Source organism: Rana temporaria, chromosome 4 (assembly GCF_905171775.1).
Source record: "Rana temporaria chromosome 4, aRanTem1.1, whole genome shotgun sequence".
In the NCBI taxonomy this organism is placed as follows: domain Eukaryota; kingdom Metazoa; phylum Chordata; class Amphibia; order Anura; family Ranidae; genus Rana; species Rana temporaria.
In genome coordinates this window covers 319684557-319704764 of record NC_053492.1, presented here as the reverse complement: position 1 = coordinate 319704764, position 20208 = coordinate 319684557, and the positions used below count along the sequence as shown (strand labels likewise).

At 43.7% G+C, this 20208-nt stretch overlaps 1 protein-coding gene across 1 annotated transcript in view; it reads right to left on the bottom strand.

Moving 5' to 3' along the window:
• Nucleotides 1–20208, bottom strand: part of URB2 (URB2 ribosome biogenesis homolog) — a 154942-nt gene that overhangs the window by 16893 nt on the left and 117841 nt on the right. The window contains 2 exon segments of the mRNA XM_040350681.1: nt 7414–7504; nt 7707–7949. Coding sequence (XP_040206615.1) covers nt 7414–7504; nt 7707–7949 — 334 coding nt within the window.

Genomic DNA, 20208 nt, shown 5'->3' with positions numbered 1-20208 from the left:
CCCATTTGACTGCCGGGATGGAGGCTGTCATGAGTCCTAAGACTGACATTATTTCCCTTATTATGACAGGGAGATTTGTCTGTATTTGCGCTATGCGCTGACCCAAAGGAGCGATTTTGTCTTGCGGGAGTATGGTTTTCTGTTCTGTTGAACTGATTATGTAGCCCAAGAACAGGATCTCCTGTGAGGGAATAAGGTTCGATTTCTCCTTGTTCATGATCCAACCCAACTGGGTTAACCACTGTTGGGCGATCACTAGATTTTCTAGCAGTTTTTGCTTTGTTGGTGCTATGAACATAAAGTCGTCCAAGTAAGGAATAACTGTTATGGCTTGGAGTCTTAATGGAGCCAGCGTCTCTGCCAGGATCTTGGTAAAGATCCTCGGAGATGAAGAGAGGCCGAAGGGGAGGGCTTGGCTCTGAAAAAGGAGATAGACCTTTCCCCCATCCGTACTGCTATGCATAAGAATTTTTGGGAGCTTCCCCTGATGGGGATGTGAAGGTAGGCATCCTTCAGATCTATTTTTGCCATAAAATAGTATTTTTGGAGTAACTTTTTTACAGAATAAATTGATTCCATCCGGAATTTTTTGTACTGTATGACTGTGTTCAAAGGTTTTAGGTTAAAAATCAGGCGATATTTGCCTGACAGTTTCTGCACCAAAAAGGCGTGCGAGTTAAAACCCTGGCCTTCCTCTTGTTTGGGAACTGGTATTAGGACGTTCTGGTCCACTAGTTCTCCTATGAGTTGTTGTAATGCTTGCGCTTTTGCTGGATCCCTCGTCCGCTGCATGACCAAGAATTTTGCTGGTGGTTTTTGGTTGAACTCTAGGGCATACCCTTTTGTTATTACTCCCCTGACAAAACTGTTGGAGGTCAGTTTTTTCCATTGTGGAAGGAAGTCTCCCCTCCCACCTGGATCCTGGCATCACTGCGGCTTGGGATTTTTGTCAGGAGGGTTAAAGAGCACCTTTGCTTTTTGTTTCCCTCCTTGTGCCGCCCAGGGTCTGTTTGGTTTTCCTTTCTCTTGCGTTTTCTTTTGTCCTTTATAGGGATGAAAAAAACTTCCTGGGGAATTACTTTCTTTTCAGGAAAAGTTTTCTTTTTATCCGCAGTGCGTTCTAACGCTTCGTCTAGTGGAGTGCCAAACAGAAATTTACCTGAAAATGGAACGCAACATAGGCGCAATTTAGAGGCAGTGTCTACCGGCCTGGTTTTGAGCCAGGTTTTGAGAGTTTTCCTGGCTGCCACTGACAGTGAAGCCGCCCTGGCTGAAAGTTTTTACCGATTCTGTTGAGGCATCTGCGATAAATCCTACTGCTTTAAAAAGCATGGGGAAGGATTTTAGCAACTCTGCCCTAGGGGAACCTGCAGTCGGGTGTTCCTGTAATTGTTTAAGCCAAAATTCAAAATTACGGCCTACACACGTGGTTGCTAGGGCTGGTTTAAGGTTGGCCATAGCCGTGTATCCCCCCCTTTTATCCATGGGATCCACTAAGTGTCCCATGTCGTCAAAGACTAGGTCCGAATGTTCTGACACCTTCGCTAGGGGGGCATCCAGTTTTGGAGACTGGTTCCAAACTGCACTGGGGTCCTCGTCAAAGGTAAACCTTCTTTTCAGTCCACCTGAAAATAAGGGCCTTTTATCAGGTTCCTCCCATTCCCTGAGCACCAAATCTGACATCAGCTTGTGTACTGGGAATACTTTTGGTTTCCTTCTGTTTAACCCCTGGTACACTTTATCATGTCGTGAGAGCAAGGTTTTTTCTTCCTTCAACTCTAACATTTCATGAATGGCCCCTACCAATTCGTCTGGGAGAGTTTGAATCGGGTGGGGGTGCGGGAGTCATCCTGACCTTTTTCCTGCCCAGAATCTGACTGGGAGGAATCTGGGTCAATATTTCTAAGGGAAACCTTCTCATTCTCCACAGGTTCACCTGATCCTGATGCTACCGGAGTGAGGTGGGCACCTCTTGCTGCCTGGCAGTTAGGCCTGGGATTTGCGTATCAGCAATAAGCTTTCTGAAGGATTGGAAGGTGGATTGCATTTCATCTTTAAAGGATCCAAGGAATTTGGTAAGAGGGGAATCCTCCTTGTTGTTTAATACTGTTGTAATACAGGGGGCACATAGGCTTTTAGTATAACCGGATGAAAGCCTTGCATTGCATGTGGGGCACTTTCTCTTGTCTTTGGAAAGGCCCTTTGCACTGTGTTCTTTAGAATCATTCTGGGCAGGGAAGAAAAAGGGAGAGAGGGAGCTTTTCTAAGTGACCACAAGATAGTAGTGTCCCCCCTCCCCTGACCCAAGGTGCCCACTGAGCTCTAAATAGCTACACTGCCCTATCTAGCTCCCCTTCTATGCAAGTGAAAAACACAGGAAAAAGGTTCTGGCACGGCCAGCCTACCTGTGAAGAGCCGGCGCCAGACTCCCCTGGAGCGTTAGATGCCTCCATGATGCTCCGGTGTTGCAGGCGGTGTACAGCCCATGCTTGATACCTTATGGGCGCTGACTCGGCCTTCCCTCGTTCTCTGCGCCGGAAACCGGAACCAATGTTTCCGGCACACAGTGATGAGCATCCAGGCGGAGGTCACGCTCAGCGACTTCCGGGTCATATAGCCCACCACGAGGAGAGTGAGCTCTCCTGCTGCAGACGCCGCCGCCATGCTGGCCATCACTGCCCACTTCCTCGCCGGGCTCCGGAGAGAAGAGGGAACAGGAAACTCCATGTCCAAGCGGAGGGAACCCGAGGCCTCAATGGAGAGATTTTTTAAGGTGAGGGGCAAAAAGCTTAAGTGTACAGCCCATGCTGTCTTCCTCCAGCCCTTGTGATAGTTGCTCTTGGTTTTCCCACTGGCCCTACCCCAGTTCCTGGTTGCAGACAACCCTAGCGACCCATGCGTTTCTAGTCGCACATGCTGGAGATGAGTACGTTTTTTGGAGATGGCCCTATTTCCATCTCTCCTATTGTTTCCTATTATTTGGGTGTTATGCTAAAAAACTTACATATTAAACTTGTGTCCTTCTGCAGATCTAACCCCACTATGCATTCACCCCTGAAGATTGGCTATAATGCCATGAAAGGCGTCTTGGGCTTACACAGATGCTACACGTTTCAGTTTTAGGACCAACCTTGGGTTTAATGATTCTATATTTTTTTTAATAATGCGAGGAATAAGTTGTTATACAATGTTTATGGTTTTTGCATCTTGCTTTTTATATGCTCATTGCCATGTATGTTTACTATTATGTATACATTCAAAATCGCATGCTCTGCTATGTGTTTTAGACAAATAAACGCATCCATATTACACTGTCTTATCTTTGAGTCTTCTCATCCATACCTCATTTAAAGTCCCAATCCCCCTCTTTTTTTCTACATAGTATTGGACTCTGACCCTATACAGAGTCTGCTACTATCACCTTTGAAGTATATCCATGGATTTCTTCATTAAAGTCGAGAAATCAATTGAGCGACAAAGAATTCCTTACGGGTAAACTGTTTGACAAGGTATGGCAGGAAATTAGGAAAATGACTGAAATAAATGGATATACGTCATATACCCCAATCTGGAATAGCAGCAGCTATAAGGAATTGATGAAATTGGAAGGGTTCGAAATCTGGAGGCAGAAGGGACTAAGGTACCGTATATATACTCGAGTATAAGCCAAGTTTTTCAGCACATTTTTTTGTGCTGAAAATGCCCCCTCGGCTTATACTCGAGTCACCTTTTTGCGCCTGATCTCCCGGACTTTGGGGACCCGGTACTGGCACACACATAGCCCCACTCTTCCTCTACAAGTGTGGAAAGTTTGTTGTCCGGGGGACCTACAGCCAGGGAGCACTGATTTTTCAAAGACGGGCACCCCTTCTATAGACTCCCATGTTAAACGGTAATTTCTCTGGTGACTTTGGGGACCTGGCACCGACTGGTCGTAGGTCTCCTGGACCCGAAACTTGGCACACATGTAGCCCAATTCTCCTCCACGAGTGTGCAAAGGTTGTTGTCTGGGGGACTTATGGCTGGGGAGCACCGATTTTTCAAACCCGGGCACCCCTTCCATAGACTCCCATGTTAAACATCAGTCTAGTCATGGGCACAGTGAGGCATGGGCACAGTGAGGCACGCACATGGACACAGTGAGGCAAAGTGAGGCACGCGGGTGGACACTCTAGGCTTATACTCGAGTCAATAAGCTTTCTCATTTTTTTCTGGTAAAATTAGGTGCTTCGGCTTATATTCGGGTGGGTCCTAGATGAAAAGGGAGAGCAGAAAATGAATACACTTGGTATGGAAATGCCCTCACTATTGGTCTGGGGTGGTATCTACGATTAATAATGTATTTGAGAGTGGAATGCCTATTGAGCCTGGGGGATGCCTTCTAGGTATACTGGATGAATCAAGAATTCCGGGGAAATAAATTGATTCAATAAATAGAAGTCTATTCCAGGCTCGTAAACTCATAGCACTAAAATGGTTATCGACATTCCTACCTACTGTAGCGAAATGGAAAATACAAGTAAGGGGAAACTTTAATTAAAGCAGATCTCCGCCGAAAAAAAAAATATTAAAAGCCAGCAGCTACAAATACTGCAGCTGCTGACTTTTAATATTAGAACATTTACCTGTCCTGGAGTCCAGCGCCGTCGGCAGCAGAGGACAAACGATCGCTTGTCACTCTGCTGCCCCCACCGCCATGCTCGGTGAGGGAATCAGAAAGTGAAGCGCTCCGGCTTCACTGCCCGATTCCCTACGGCGCATGCGCGAGTCGCACTTCGCCGTCCTCACTGGTCCCCGTTGTGTTCTGGGAGCCGAGTGTTTCCCAGAACACAACAGGCGGGAAGTGACGCACTACCTGCAGACTCCCCGCAGTGAGGACTCCCGGAAGTGGGTGCAAATACCCGTCTTTGACAGGTATCTGCACCCCCCTCCCCCTGAACGGTGTCAAATGTGACACCGGAGGGGGGAGGGTTCCGATGAGCGGAAGTTCCACTTTAGGGTGGAGCTCTGCTTTAAGGAAAAGTATACTTTTTTACATTGAGGCGGTTTAGGGAAATATGAAAAAAATATGGAGAAGGTGGTTTGATATCTTGGAGGTATGACAAGAGAGGAGAGGATCAACGTGTGAGTAGCGGGGGGAGGGAGAAGGGGAGCATGGGGGAAAAGGGTGTGGTTTTTTTCCCTCTCAATACAGGCTGGGGTTGTATGTTGTTTGTCGTTTTTTTGTTGCGTTTCTTTCTTGTTGTTTGTATATAAAAGTAATAAAAAAAAATATTTGATTTAAAAAAAATATATGTTCTCAGGGGAATATATGAGATGAGGGTCATCCATCTCTTTTTAAAACAAATCTACTGAGCTGGACAGAACTAGTTCTTGAGGGAGTGTATCCCTTTTTACTGTGAAGAAGCCTTTCTGTATTTCCTTTCTGTCATGACCAGAAAGTGAATATCTCTACAGCAAGTTCACTATATAGACCACCTATGTATCTTTTACATGGTGATAATTTCCCCCTCATTAATTGCCTCTTCTAAAGACAGATTACATTCAGTTCAGCTAACGGTTCCTCATAGCTGAGCTCCACCATGACAATCTGCTTGTCCTTCTCTGCACTTTCTCCGATTTCCTTTTTGTGAACTGGTGCCCAAAACTGAACTGGATATTCCAAATGAGGTCTTTCTAATGATTTATACAGGAACAAAATGATGTGTCTCTCTCGCTTTTAATACAAGAAAGTATGCAGCTAACTTTAGAAACTACACCTTGGGACCACAAGCCACTACTGAGTCTATGATCTACCAGAACACCACAGATTTCTCCAGCCTGTTCTCCTCCTAGAATGTATGATGCAAGCATGTTTTTAAAACTCATTTGCTGCAGCAGCCTTAAAGTATGTGACCAATGATGTAAAGTAACACCCGGTCATCCACCTAAGATTCTGAGTGGCTGAATTTTAGCATCAAGTTTGAAAAGTTCACAAAGTGAGGTGAACACAATCTAAACATAGTCCTGTTTTAACAGTAACACTAAGAAATACAGGGAGACCCTATCACAGTGGGCATACCCCAAAGGGGTCTTCAGGGACTGGGCTCCATAGTGATGGTCGGTCCACGGCCCTGGACCTGTAAAGCACCCTGTGGCCAACAACACATTGCACCAAGTGCCCATGCAGGATTCAATGCCCAATGCAATATTATAGACCGTCCCCACAGCATGGGGTCCGGGTATGGCTCCAAAGGCTTTAACAAGGTTGCGCCGATCTAAATACACTGCTTCTATGCTTGCTTTACAAGACGTGGGCTTTATTGAATAATCAGGAAAAAAACGAATATAAAACCCAATAAAGAAAAATAATAAATAAGTTAAGGTAAATGAGATCTCAGTAAAGGAGAAATGTCATTTGCATTCAGACACTGGCACAAAACGGAGGACACATAGGTAGGGTAGGGTCACGGGAAGGTGCCCAGGGGGCATGTTCTGATATTGACAATTTGCAAGTGTCCAATCAACTGAAGATACATGCCTATAACCCATGCTGTATGAATATTCTGCCTGTGTCTTGTACTGCACAATTAAAGTGGAGTTCCACCCATAAATATAACATTACATCAGTAGTTTTAAAAAAATGTCATTAGTCCTTTACGAATTTTTTTTTTTTTTTTTAGATGCCTTCAAAGTGTTGTTCCTAGGCAGAATAGTTAATCTTCCCACTTCCTGCACCTAGGTGCTTAATGCTTCCTAACCTACACCGCACAGACTCCTAGGAATGTAGTGGGTGTAACTTTCCAGGAGTCTGTGCACTCCCCAGTCTCAAAGAATCATGTGACATGGACAGCACAGGTGCTGAAACCTGATCCGACACTGCTTGTGCAGCACTGAGCATGTGCAAGATCTGCAAGGCTAAAATCCAGGAAGTCATACAGTCTGGCTTCATGATGCCCACACTAAAGATGGCCCCAGTCAATTTCTATTTTATAAAGTGTCTAAATGCTGTAACAACCTAACAAAACGGACCTTAGTTTACAGACTAACTTTACTAGAATACATTAAGCTTGTGTATTACAGGAGTATTTATATTTAAAAAGTGAAATTGTGGCTGGAACTCCGCTTTAAGATATTTCTGTTAATCTGCCCAAAATACACTTCGCTCTTAACCTGGTTATGGGCTGCCAAAATAAGGCTTTTTTGTGGACGAGTGTTGTCAGCACTGTCAATTGTCTTTTGCTAAACTACTCAGTTTCCACTCTCCGATTTCTACAACATTAAGACCAAATATTCAAGATTTATAAACCTGATTAGCTTCAGATATGCATACGAGGGTATAGTGCAAAAGTAACAACCACTTTAATTTACACAATCAATTTACAAAATTCTGACCTACAATTAACTGTCCATGAAAATTTTACAGTATTTTACCTTTATCTCCTTTTTGTTGTCCCTCATGCATCACAGATGAAACCAATCTATGGAATGTGCTCAAAAATGGTGCAACTGATTTCAGCATTGCCTTGGGTAGAAAAAAAAAGAAAGAACAAAAAACACCTTTTAAAGAGGCCCCTTCATTTTTAAAATGCCTTCAATAAAAACAGTTTAATATACGGCTTCCAAAATATTTGTAATATTTAAAAATGTAAAAAATGTGCCCAATTCTAACAAAAGATTAAAAATAATCTGCAAATTATTGGTTTCAGAATACAAATAAAATGTACCTTGGAATGACACTGCAGTATTGAAAACAGCACTTCATGCACTGCTAAGAATATACTGTAGTATTCTTCAAACCTCAAGTGATCCAGAGGCACGGTGAGCAGCGTTCTGAATGAAAGGGTCACATGGTGAGGATTTGTCAGAAACATCTCTCCACGCCTCAGTAACAAGGCCATAGTGTCTATTACCGGCACAACAATATCAGAGAGCAGTGAACGGTCCTTGCAAGCTTCATTGCCAAGAGTCTGCAACAAAAAGAAAAACTATATTATGTATCAGAGTAATTAATGACCCACAATCAAAGAGATGAATAAGCTTATAGTAACTACATATTCACATAAGCTAAAATTATCTGGGGCAGCAAGGCATGTAATCTCTGCCACACCAGTTACAATGTCCTTCATCACCGCCACACAAGTTAGTGTCCCCGATCACTGCCACACCAGTCCCAGTGTCTTTAATCACCGCCACACCAGTCCCAGTGTCCTTAATCACTGCCACACCAGTCCCAATATCCTTAATCACTGCCACACCAGTCCCAGTGTACCTGATCACCACCATACCAGATATATTGTCCCTAATCACCACCACACCAGTCACAGTATCCCTGAAAACTGCCATGACGAGTGGATTCTCTCTGAAGAGTCATCTATGCTCTTTAGAGAGAGCATTTGACAGGCAGCAAGGAGGCATTGTATTGCCTCCTCACCAACTGTTTTAACCCCTTGGACCAACACAAGCACTCCCATTCACTTGACTGGATCACAATTAGTGGGTGTACAAGGGGTAAAATTCCTGCCACAGCTGCAGTAAAGTATCACAGCCGTGGCATGTGCACAACCCTAGTCGCTACCTTCACAGCTAAAGGGGGTAGACGTTGAAAGGCAGTAAAACAAGGAATATATACTTTGTTATATTCTTTGAGTTATATTTCGAAGCACTAATTTGAACATGTTTGCTTCAAATTAGATAAACGGTTAATACATTTTGTTTCCTCCATTAGATTATAGATCAATATTAATAGGTTTGATAAGGAAAGCAAAATGGCATCTGTGTAGGCAGAGGTGGAAAAATTGGTGTTTTATGGGTATGAGGCCCTCTCGCTTGTTGAGAGAGTTGATATTTTACATTTCCTAACATAATTTTGCAGATAAATACATAAATAAATGTGGTTTTATGGAATAATGCAGCACCCTTGAGGATAAACAATTATAATCCCCCTTCATTTGAGTTTGACATGACTACTGGTTTACCCTCCATCGCTAATCATCTTCTGAATGAATGTTTTCTATACCTTTTGTAAAAGAATTGTCCAAAGTGATCAGATGGAAGATTACTATAATTTGAATTGTATTGTTCTAATTCAACGGCATAGCAATTGAATCTATCATTATAATTTCCACATACAGTGGAACCTCGTATTACAAGCATAATCCGTTCCAGGGGAATGCTCGTAATCCAAAGTACTCGCATTTCAAAGCGAGTTTCCCCATTGAAGTCAATGGAAACTAAAATAATTTGTTCCGCATTGACTTCAATGGCATGCAATACCGCATGTGGCCAGAGGTGGGGGGCACCGGAGAGCCTCGGAAACGGCCAGAGAGGCCCGAGGACATCTCGGCTGACCTCGGCAAACCTTGGAAAGACTCCGTTCCCAAGGTTTGCCGAGGTCAGCCGAGGTGTCCTCAGGCCTTTCCGAATGGAGCCGGCGCCCCCCACCTCAGGTCAAACGCAGTACTGCACACCACTTTGGCCTGAATCCTGCTCATGTTTTGCGAGACAACACTCGCAAACCGAGTTAGGATTTTTTTAAATACAGAGTTCGTACTGCGAAATACTCGTTAACCGCATTACTCGCAATCTGAGGTTCCACTGTATCTATATACACTATATTACCAAAAGTATTGGGACGCCTTCCTGCACATGAACTTTAATGGCATCCCAGTCTTAGTCTGTAGGGTTCAATATTAAGTTGGCCCACCCTTTGTAGCTCTAACAGCTTCAACTCTTCTGGGAAAGCTGTCCACAAGGTTTAGCAGTGCGTCTCTGGGACTGTTTGACCATTCTTCCAGAAGCAAATTCCTCTCAGCTCTAGTTCATCCCAAAGGTGTTCTTTCAGGTTCAGATCAGGATTCTGTGCAGGCCAGTCAAGTTTCTTCACCCCAAACTCGCTCATCTATTTCTTTATGTACCTTGCTTTGTGCACTGGTCCAAATCATTTGGTGGAGGAGGGGGGATTATGGTGTGGGGTTGTTCTTGGCCCCTTAGTTCCAGTGAAGGGAACTCTTAAGACCTCAGCATACCAAGACATTTTGGACAATTTCATGCTCCCAACTTTGTGGGAACAGTTTGGGGATGGCCCCTTCCTATTCCAACATGACTGCACACCAGTGCACAAATCAAGCCCCATGAAGACATGGATGAGCAAGTTTGGGGTGGAAAAACTTGACTGGCCTGCACAGAGTCCTGACTTCAACTTGATAGAACACCTTTGGGGTGAATTAGAGTGAAGAATGCGAGCCAGGCCTTCTTGTCCAAATAAGTGCCTGACCTCACAAATGCGCTTCTGAAAGAATGTTCAAACATTCCCATAGACACACTCCTAAACCTTGTGACCAGCCATCCCACAGGAGTTGAAGCTGTTATAGCTGCAAAGGGTGAGCCAACTCAATATTGAACCCTACAAACTAAGACTGGGATGCAATTAAAAGTTCATGTGTGTGTAAAGGCAGGCATCCCAATACTTTTGGTAATATAGTGTAAATTTTGTCTTCCCAATTACAACATGGAAACATGTTCAGAATATAAGATTTTGCCAATCTTTGTATTCAGTATCAAATTTAATAGGCAGAGATTGTCCATGGTTAGAGTTATGAAAAAAAAAAAATGTATGGTAATTTTTGGTTGTGATTAACCGCTTGCCGCACGCAGTTATACATCTGCAGCATGGCACGGGCAGGCAAAAGGACGTATATATACGTCCCCTTTTAGATAGCGGCATTGTGGACGTGCGCACGCCGCAAGCTCCGTGACTCCGACCGCGGATCCCGCAGACTCGATGTCCGCCATGGGCATACCCGCGATCGTGTCATGGTGACAAATGCTGATGTAAACAAGCATTTCCCCAGTCTTCCTAGTGACAGGACAGTGTCCACAACTTCCTGTAAATCGGAAGCGGTGATCACGGTCCTGTCGCACACAGCCCACCCCCCTACAGTTAGAAGCACTCCCTAGGGCACACTTAACCCCTTCAGCACCACCTAGTGGTTAACCCCTTCACTGCCATTTTCGTTTTCACAGTAATGAGTGCATTTTTATAGCACTGATCCCTGTACAAATTACAATGGTCCCAAAAATGTGTCAAAAGTGTCTGATGTGTCCGCCATAATGTTGCAGTCATGATAAAAATCACAGATCGCCGCCATTACTAAAAAAAACAAATAAATAACAAAAATGCCATAATTCTATCCCCTATTTTGTAGACGCTATAACTTTTGCGCTAACCAATAAAATATCCGATTATTGCGATTTTTTTACCAAAAATATGCAGAAGAATAAGTATCGGCCTAAACTGAGGAAAACATATATTTTTTTTTCTATATATTTTTTGGGGATATTTATTATAGCAAAAAGTAAAAAATATAGAATTTTTTCAAAATTGTCGCTCTATTTTTGCTTATAGCGCAAAAAATTAAAACCACAGAGGGTGATCAAATACCACCAAAAGAAAGCTCTATTTATGGGGGGAAAAAAACGTTAATTTGCTTGGGAGCCACGTCGCACGACCGTGCAATTGTTAAAGTGACGCAGTGCCGAATCGCAAAAAGTGGCCTGGTCTTTGGCCAGCAAAATGGCCCGGGCTTAAAGCGGAGCTCCACCCTGTTTTTCAACATTAGCTCATTCACTTCACTACAGCTCTCTTACATATATTTGGCATGTATTTTATTTGTATTTTAAAAACTCACTGTGCTATTGTTGTGAGTTTATTTCCCCCGCCGCGGCGCCAGCAGCCTCGCTGCGTCATCCAGCGCTGCTATGCCTCCTGGGAGATATTTGTCATCAATCCCAGGAGGCTGGGCTGAAGTATCGCAGAAAAACATCTCATGATGCCCCCCACGTCATGCTCCGCTCTATCTCCGCCTCTGCCCGCCCCCTCGAGCCCCATAGATAGCACGGGGCCCGCCCCCCACGTCATGCTCCGCTCTATCTCCGCCTCTGCCCGCCCCCTCGAGCTCCATAGATAGAATGCACACATTCGAGGTGTGCTAGTGGGGTGGGCGGGGCTGTGAAGACGTTTACCATCTCTCCGTCTCTGGGAGGGTGGAGAGATGGTCTTTTGAGCAACGTATTTTCTTTGTTTTTTCTGTTGTATTTACTTTGGTATCCTGAGTATTAATACTGGCAGCTCTTTATACACTCACGTATATTTTCTTGGTTCATCTATTGTGTTAGCGCAGTGTCTTTTTCTTCCTCTTGTAGGAAGGAGAATTTTTTTCATTGTCTATTTTTGTTACCACAACATTGCAGCTTCAAGTCCATCATGGACATTTTCGATTTTCGCTCCCAATATAATATTAATTTAGAAGGAGTGTTTGATGGGAACATCGAACAAATCGATGAAATCTGAGGAATTTTTTTAAGATTAAAAAACCTTATGGTTTCTGAGATACACACTAGCTGGGACATAGCATACCTTAAGCAGTATGCATCCCAGAAGATGGTTCCCTGCAGTCTTAGATGGGAAGTAAGCCCTCAAAAGGGTGAAACTGACCTCGAGGGATGGTTTATGTATTTTAATGATACAGGTATTACATTTTTACCGTTTTTAATAGATAAAAAACGGGGTAAATTGAGATCTCTTAACAAAGAAATCATTTTACTTAAAGAGAAACTCATTGTTCCATTTATGGGACAAGAGGTTTATAAACACAAATCCAATTCTCTTAAAACTTTTCTCGAAAATGAGGATAGGATCAAAAACTAAAATAAAGAAGAAAAAAATATAACCGTGATTTTTTAGATTATTCTAACAAATGGTCTTCAAATGGCAAGTCAGAATCGATGAAGGAATGGAAGTACTGCCAGGTCCTAATTCTTCCTCAGGCACATGTATTCCATTGCCAGCCCCCTCCACACAGATTCCCTCTCTTCTATTGTGATTCTACTATTAGAACTACAGGACAGGGAAATCAATATCTTGTACACATCCCGCCTGGTTATACTATGGTGAAATCTAAAAAGAACAAAAATAAACCAAGGAAGAATGTGTCATAACCTGTCCGTACTAATGTCCACCATAGAGAGGACAAGAATAGCTACGCGTCTAGAAGTGAGCCTCCATCTTACTATGACTATGATAGGGCATATTATGGACAGGTGGATCATAGAGATACTTACAGTTCCCACATAGGGATCATCAGTGGTATGGTCAGGCTAGAGGTGATCCGAGGAATCTTACAATAATAGACCTTCTGGACATACCCCTAGGGGTAATCACATCCCCACATACAATAGGTTTACCCCTCTGGAACATCACCAGAGGGATAGACCTAGGATGAACCCGTAATTTTCGAGACATCCCAGCCAGTATTGGATCATTCCAGGTATATAGGCAAGACCATGATTCACCCCTTAATTTGAAAAACAAAACAACTCGGTTTTTTTCCCAGGGGCACCACTAGACCAAAAGGGCCCACGAAGAAAAAGGGGCATCAGAGGGGGAGGCGGATCAGGTCCAAAGAAAGAAAGCAGTAAATATAACCGGAGTATTTCATTAGATCTCTGCCAATTATCATCGGGGGAACAATCTATTTTGAATCAAGGCCTTAAGTTTGCACCCCCTCGGCACTCTCAACAGGTTTGAGACATTTATTGATGCCCATAACTTGTCAGAAAGTTAAACATCAAAAGACATTTATTCTTAATCCAACAGTGGGAACCAGTCAGAATTTGGTTTAATCTAATGCCCAGAAGGAGGATCGAGTTCCATGCCACTGTCTGGTAGAATACCCATGTGCGTCGGCCTGATTCCCACTAGACACACTAAGCTGTCCAATGCATCTCTATTCAATCCACTGGTTTTGTCTGCTCCTTCTATACAAACATTTAAGGAGTGATATTGAAAGACATAGTGAACTTAAAAATTCCCAGATCTAAGAATAATTTTGAAATAGCAATTAAAAACAGATTTGTGCACGAAACGACTTGGTGATTCGCACAGGGATAAGGGCGGGGGTGTTGTTATATAGAATAAGGATGATCTGATACAACCACCTATACTCAATTAGCCAATAAACCCTACCGTCAAATATAAGAAAGAACTTAAAATTTTTGATTGATGAAGGTTTTTCATTAGGTATCCTAACCAAAAGGAAAAAGCTCACCTGATACCATCTGCCCCTAGAATCCCTGTAATATATTACTTACCGGAAAGTGCATAAAGGACGACTAATCCGCCGGGTCGTCCCATTATGAGCAGTATAGTTTCCGTAACTGCTCGTATAGGGAAATATATCGATGAATTTTTACAACCTTTGGTCACCATTACCCCCTCGTACTTACGTGATACAACCCAGGTCCTCAATGTTTTGGAGCATGTGGTTGGAGGGAAGTTTCTATTCTGGCAACACCGCAGATGTAAATTCTTTATATACGATTATTTCTCATACCCATGGTCTGGAAGCAGTTAGGTTCTATCTTCAGCAGTGACACTTCATTATCAGTGATCCAAAAAGATTTTCATTATTAATTTGCTGATGTTTGCCACCAGTCCTATTATTTTTGGTTTGGAAATATTTTACTATTGACAAAATGCGGAGTGGCGATGGGAGCAAGTTTGCTCCGAGCTTGGTAACCATTTCATGGCCTTTTGGGAAAAGAGGTAATTGACACCAACCCCCTAGTCAACTCAGGCTTTGGAAAAGAATACATTGATGATGTATTGGTAATATGAGGAAGGTGATCACCACATCATTAGAAAAAAAAAAAATTCTGTGTTAAACAACAATGATCGAGGTATTTTTTTGTATAAGATAAGTGACCACCAGTTTAATTTCTTGGATCTTTAATATCATAGTTAGGGAGGGTGCTATAACCACTACTACCCACTTCAAAGATACCGATCGTAATGCCTATATCCCACTTACTAGTTGCCATCATCCCCATGGCTCAAAGCTGTCCCGAAAGGGCAATTTCAGAGGATTAGGCGGAATTGCACTACACTAACAGACTACCATCAGCAAGCCCAGGTTCTGAAACTAAGGTTTCTAGAAAAAGGTTATGATGAGGGAAATATTGATGACACTATCCAAGTACTAGTTCTCTGGATAGAAAAACAGTTGCTTGGTGGTGCTAATATTAGTGTTAATAACACTAACAACCCCTTTTGGGTATGCCCATGATCACAGGCTATTCCAATCAGCATTTTTCAGTGAAAAAAAATCCTAAAAAAAACACTGGAATCTTCTGAAGAACGATCGAGTATTAGGCTCGATCATTCCGGACCAACCTGTGGTTATTTTCCAGGGGTGCGCCCTTCATTACGCCATAAAATAGCTCCTAACGTAATCGATCCCCCAAGTACCTATACATTTTTCCTAGAATATGAAGGGTTTTTTCCCTTGTCGCAAGTGCATTATTTGCAAAATTAATGCCTTCCAGGGGGTAAATTATTGTCCTTCCAATCCACTCAACTCTAAAAAATATAACTATTGATTCTTTATCACTTGTTCTAGCACATGTGTTGTTTATTTAATACAGTGCCCTTGCTCTAGGCAATATATCGGTCGGACAAAAAGAGCCCTTCATGTTAGATTGGAGGAACATGTTGGGAAGGTTAGGCAGGGTTTCCCTAAGCATAACTTGTCCAAACACTATGCAAATATCATGCAAAAGATATTAAAGGGACTCTTTGTGCCTTTTGAGAAATTGAGCCTGCATTGGAGAGGGACTAATAAAGTTCGTTCCATATCCAAACTTGAGACCCAATGGATTTTCATTATGAAATCTTACATCCCGCATGGGTTAAATGTTGATTGGGACATCAACTGTTTTCTAAACAATACCTAAGATAATTTTTTAGGATGGGGCTGGACCCCTCTTTTTGTTTTGTAGTTTTTTTGGTTTTGGTTTTGTTCATATCAGAATTTTCTCTAATATCCCCGTTTTATATGTAATTTTAAAACCACTGTAAAGAAAGGAATATATTTTTAAATTGTATATTGGTATGCATATATGTTTTCATCAGTATATATGTTGTCATATGTATTTGCTGTTCTTGGGGTATTATTGCGGCGCTTCCTCTGTGCTTGTTCTTTGTATTGCTTGGATTCGTTATGTGCTGTTATTTTTTTCACAATATGGCAGAATTCTGCCTTCTGTATTATAGTCTGCTTACTCTATAGACAATGCATGGTCACACTTGTATGTCTTTCTTCACCTTTCCCATACCTCCTTTATGTTTGCCCTCATTCAAAATGGAGTCGATCTAATATATAAAGGACCTAGGTGATGACGCACGCTCAGCAGCCTATCCCGACGACGTCCTGTTGATGATGAAATGCGTAGGTGTGGCCTAGCTGGGTGACGTCATCACGCACTGTACGGAGACACGCGACAGAGACAAGCAGACGAAGGAAGCGTGGAGGAGACGCCGCTTCCCCTTATGTTTTATTGCGCTCTTACTTCTAGATAATTGTAAGTGCACTACTATTTCTTATTAAATCCGATATCAAGCGGTTTTACCCTATGTGGTCCCCCTGTTTTTTCATTTCATGGGAGCCCGAATGGCTACTGTCCTATTGAAGCATTTTTTGAAGTACACAGGATTTGGAATTGCTGTTTACACCTTCCACACTCAGAGATAGTCTCATTGGGAAGACTATAAACATCCCTGAGCCCTATGTGATCGTTGAAATACGATCTATTGATCTGGTAAGAAGACTACATCTCAATATTTGGGTGCTCTTTGCGGTGGAGGATCTCTGTTTCACCCTTATTTACTTATCAGCTTCACATGAACTTTTTTTACTCATTTGAATAAGGATTGCATTTATGGACTTTCATTATATTTCACCAATATCATATTTATTTTTGTATTGTTGAGCACTGGAATTTTATCATAATTTCTTCATTGTTTTACTAATAATTTTCAATTATTTATTGGTTGTCACTATCCATATAGATCAACATTACCTATCGGTTTATTGATTATTTGGTCTTTTGAGCGCCGTATTTTCTTTGGTTTTTCCAGTGCAGCCATCTGCCAGTGCCAACCAGTGACACCAGCCAGTGCCAACCGCCAGTGCCAACCAGTATCACCTGCCATTCAATGTAATGGGGCTGGGGCTGATGCGGTGTGCTGTGCCGGGGGCCGATCCGGTGTGCTGTGCCGGGGCAGATGCGGTGTGCTGTGACGGGGACGATGCGGTGTGCTGTGGCCGATGCGGTGGGCTGGGGCGATGCGGTGCGCGATGTTATGGTGGCAATGTGCTGTGCTGGGGGAAGGAGGAAGCAGGAGGAAGTCAGCACAGCACAGGGATGGTGGGAACCCCTCATAATGAGCACAGCAGAAGTACAAACCCAGGAATTCAGCACAGAACAGGGATGGTGGGAACCCTTCATGAGGGGTTCCCCACCATCCCTGTGCTGTGCTGACTTCCTGGGGCTGTTCCCCTGCTGTGCTCATTATGAGGTTTCCCACCATCCCTGTGCTGTGCTGAGTTCCTGGGTTTGTACTAATGCTGTGCTCATTATGAGGGGTTCCCACCATCCCTGAGCTGTGCTCATTATGAGGGGTTCCCACCTCCCTGTGCTGTGCTGACTTCCTGGGGCTGTACTCCTGCTGTGCTCATTATGAGGGGTTTCCACCATCCCTACATCCCCAGGAAGTCAGCACAGCACAGGGATGGTGGGAACCCCTCATAATGAGCACAGAGGTATACATCCCCAGGAATTCAGCACAGCACAGGGATGGTGGGACCCTCATAATGAGCACAGCAGGGGGTACAAATCCAGGAATTCAGCACAAGCACAGGGATGGTGGGAACCCCTCATGAGCACATCAGGAGTACAGCCCCAGGAACTCAGCACAGCACAGGGATGATGGAAACCCCTCATAATGAGCACAGCAGAAGTACAAACCCAGGAAGTCAGCACAGCACAGGGATGGTGGGAACCCTTCATAATGAGCACAGCACAGGGATGGTGGGAACCCTTCATGAGGGGTTCCCACCATCCCTGTGCTGTGCCGACTTCCTGGGGCTGTACTTCTGCTGTGCTCATTATGAGGGGTTCCCACCATCCCTGTGCTGACTTCCTGGGTTTGTACTTCTGCTGTGCTCATTATGAGGGGTTCCTACCATCCCTGTGCTCATGAGGGGTTCCCACCATCCCTGTACTGTGCTGAGTTCCTGGGTCTGTACTTCTGCTGTGCTCATTATGAGGGGTTCCCACAATCCCTGTGCTGTGCTGACTTCCTGGGTTTTTACTTCTGCTGTGCTCATGAGGGGTTCTCACCATCCCTGTGCTGTGCTCATGAGGGGTTCCCATCATCCCTGTGCTGTGCCGACTTCCTGGGTCTGTACTTCTGCTGTGCTCATTATGAGGGGTTCCCACCATCCCTGTGCTGTGCTGAGTTCCTGGGTCTGTACTTATGCTGTGCTCATTATGAGGGGTTCCCACCATCCATGTGCTGTGCGGAGTTCCTGGGTCTGTACTTATGCTGTGCTCATTATGAGGGGTTCCCACCATCCCTGTGCTGACTTCCTGGGTTTGTACTTATGCTGTGCTCATTATGAGGGGTTCTCACCATCCCTGTGCTGTGTTCATGAGGGGTTCCCATCATCCCTGTGCTGTGCTGACTACCTGTGGCTGTACCCCTGCTGTGCTCATTATGAGGGGTTCCCACCATCCCTGTGCTGTGCTGATTTCCTGTGGCTGTACTCCGGCTGTGCTCATTATGAGGGGTTTCCATCATCCCTACAGCCCCAGGAAGTCAGCACAGCACAGGGATGGTGAGAACCCCTCATAATGAGCACAGCAGGGGTACAGCCACAGGAAGTCAGCACAGCACAGGGATGGTGGGAACCCCTCATAATGAGCACAGCAGATACTATTAGCCCTCTTTAAGAGTCCAGATTTTTAAATTCATCATAACGAATGTTGGTAATTGTTATGAAAAGTGAATGAATCTAATGAAAATTCATATTTCGTACGAATCCGAATTGAGTTTGGGGCACAAAATACGAAATAACGGCTAATGCGAAACGGAACTAAACAAAATTAATTTATTGACAGTGCACATGTCTAGTATATGTATACACACTACATATATATCAAGATTATATATATATATATATATATATATATATAAAATTTCTAATCGCGATTAATCGCATTAATGTCATAGTTAACTCACGATTAATTGCGCGATTAAGGAGGTTCACCCTTTAAAACATTTTTTTTTTTGTTTTCTTATTTTTTTTTTTTTTATAATATTAAATTGTGTTTTTTAATTTTTTTACATTTTGATCACTTTTATTGCTGTCACAAGGAATGTAAACATCCCTTGTGACAGCAATAGGTGGTGACAGGTACTCTTTATGGAGGGATCGGGGTCTAAAAGACCTCCGAGCCCTCCTTTGCACTTCAAAGTATTCAGATCGCCGAAAACGGCAATTCTGAATACTGTGTACTTTTTTAAATCCGGCGCCATTGGCAGCCGAGAAACCCGGAAGTGACGTCATGACGCCGCTTCCGTGGTTTCAATGCGGAGACTGAATCAAAGCCGTTTACGGCTTAGTGTCAGTCTCCGCCTGAACACAGAACGTGGCGGATGGGAGGATCGGGTCTCCCGGTGGGACGGGAGGCCCGGTCAGAGCGGCGAAAGGCGGCGGGGAGGGGGGGGATGTCCCCTCCCGCTCCTCCGGCATAACAACCGAGCGGCTTTTAGCCGCATCGGTTGTTATGTTTGGATAGGCCGATCGCCCACTCTAAACAACGGTAACCGGGATGATGCCTGCGGCTGCAGGCATCATCCCGGTATAACCCCCCCGAACGCCGAGGACGCATATATGCGTCCCGTCGGCGTGAAAGGGTTAAGAGGTACGTGCTGACAAAAAAAATTTTTTTTTAAAGGGGTGACCTCCTTAATCGGCGCGATAAAAAAATTGACGGCGTTAAAAGGGTTTGTGTTAACGCATTAACTGACAGCACTAATATATAATTATATATATATATATATACACACACACACAGGAACAAATTATTTCGTATATTTACTGGTTCCTGGAAGGAGGAGAGGAGGAGAGGTTTGCATAGATAGAGGGCGGCAACTTCCTCTGACACTCCCGTTGCTATTGAAACCTGATCTGAAACCTTTTACACTGCTTGTGCAGCACTGAGCATGTGCGTGATCTGCAAGGCTGAAATCCAGGAGTCATACAGTCTGGCTTCATGATGCCCACACTTAAGATGGCCCCAGTCAATTTCTATTTTATAAAGTAT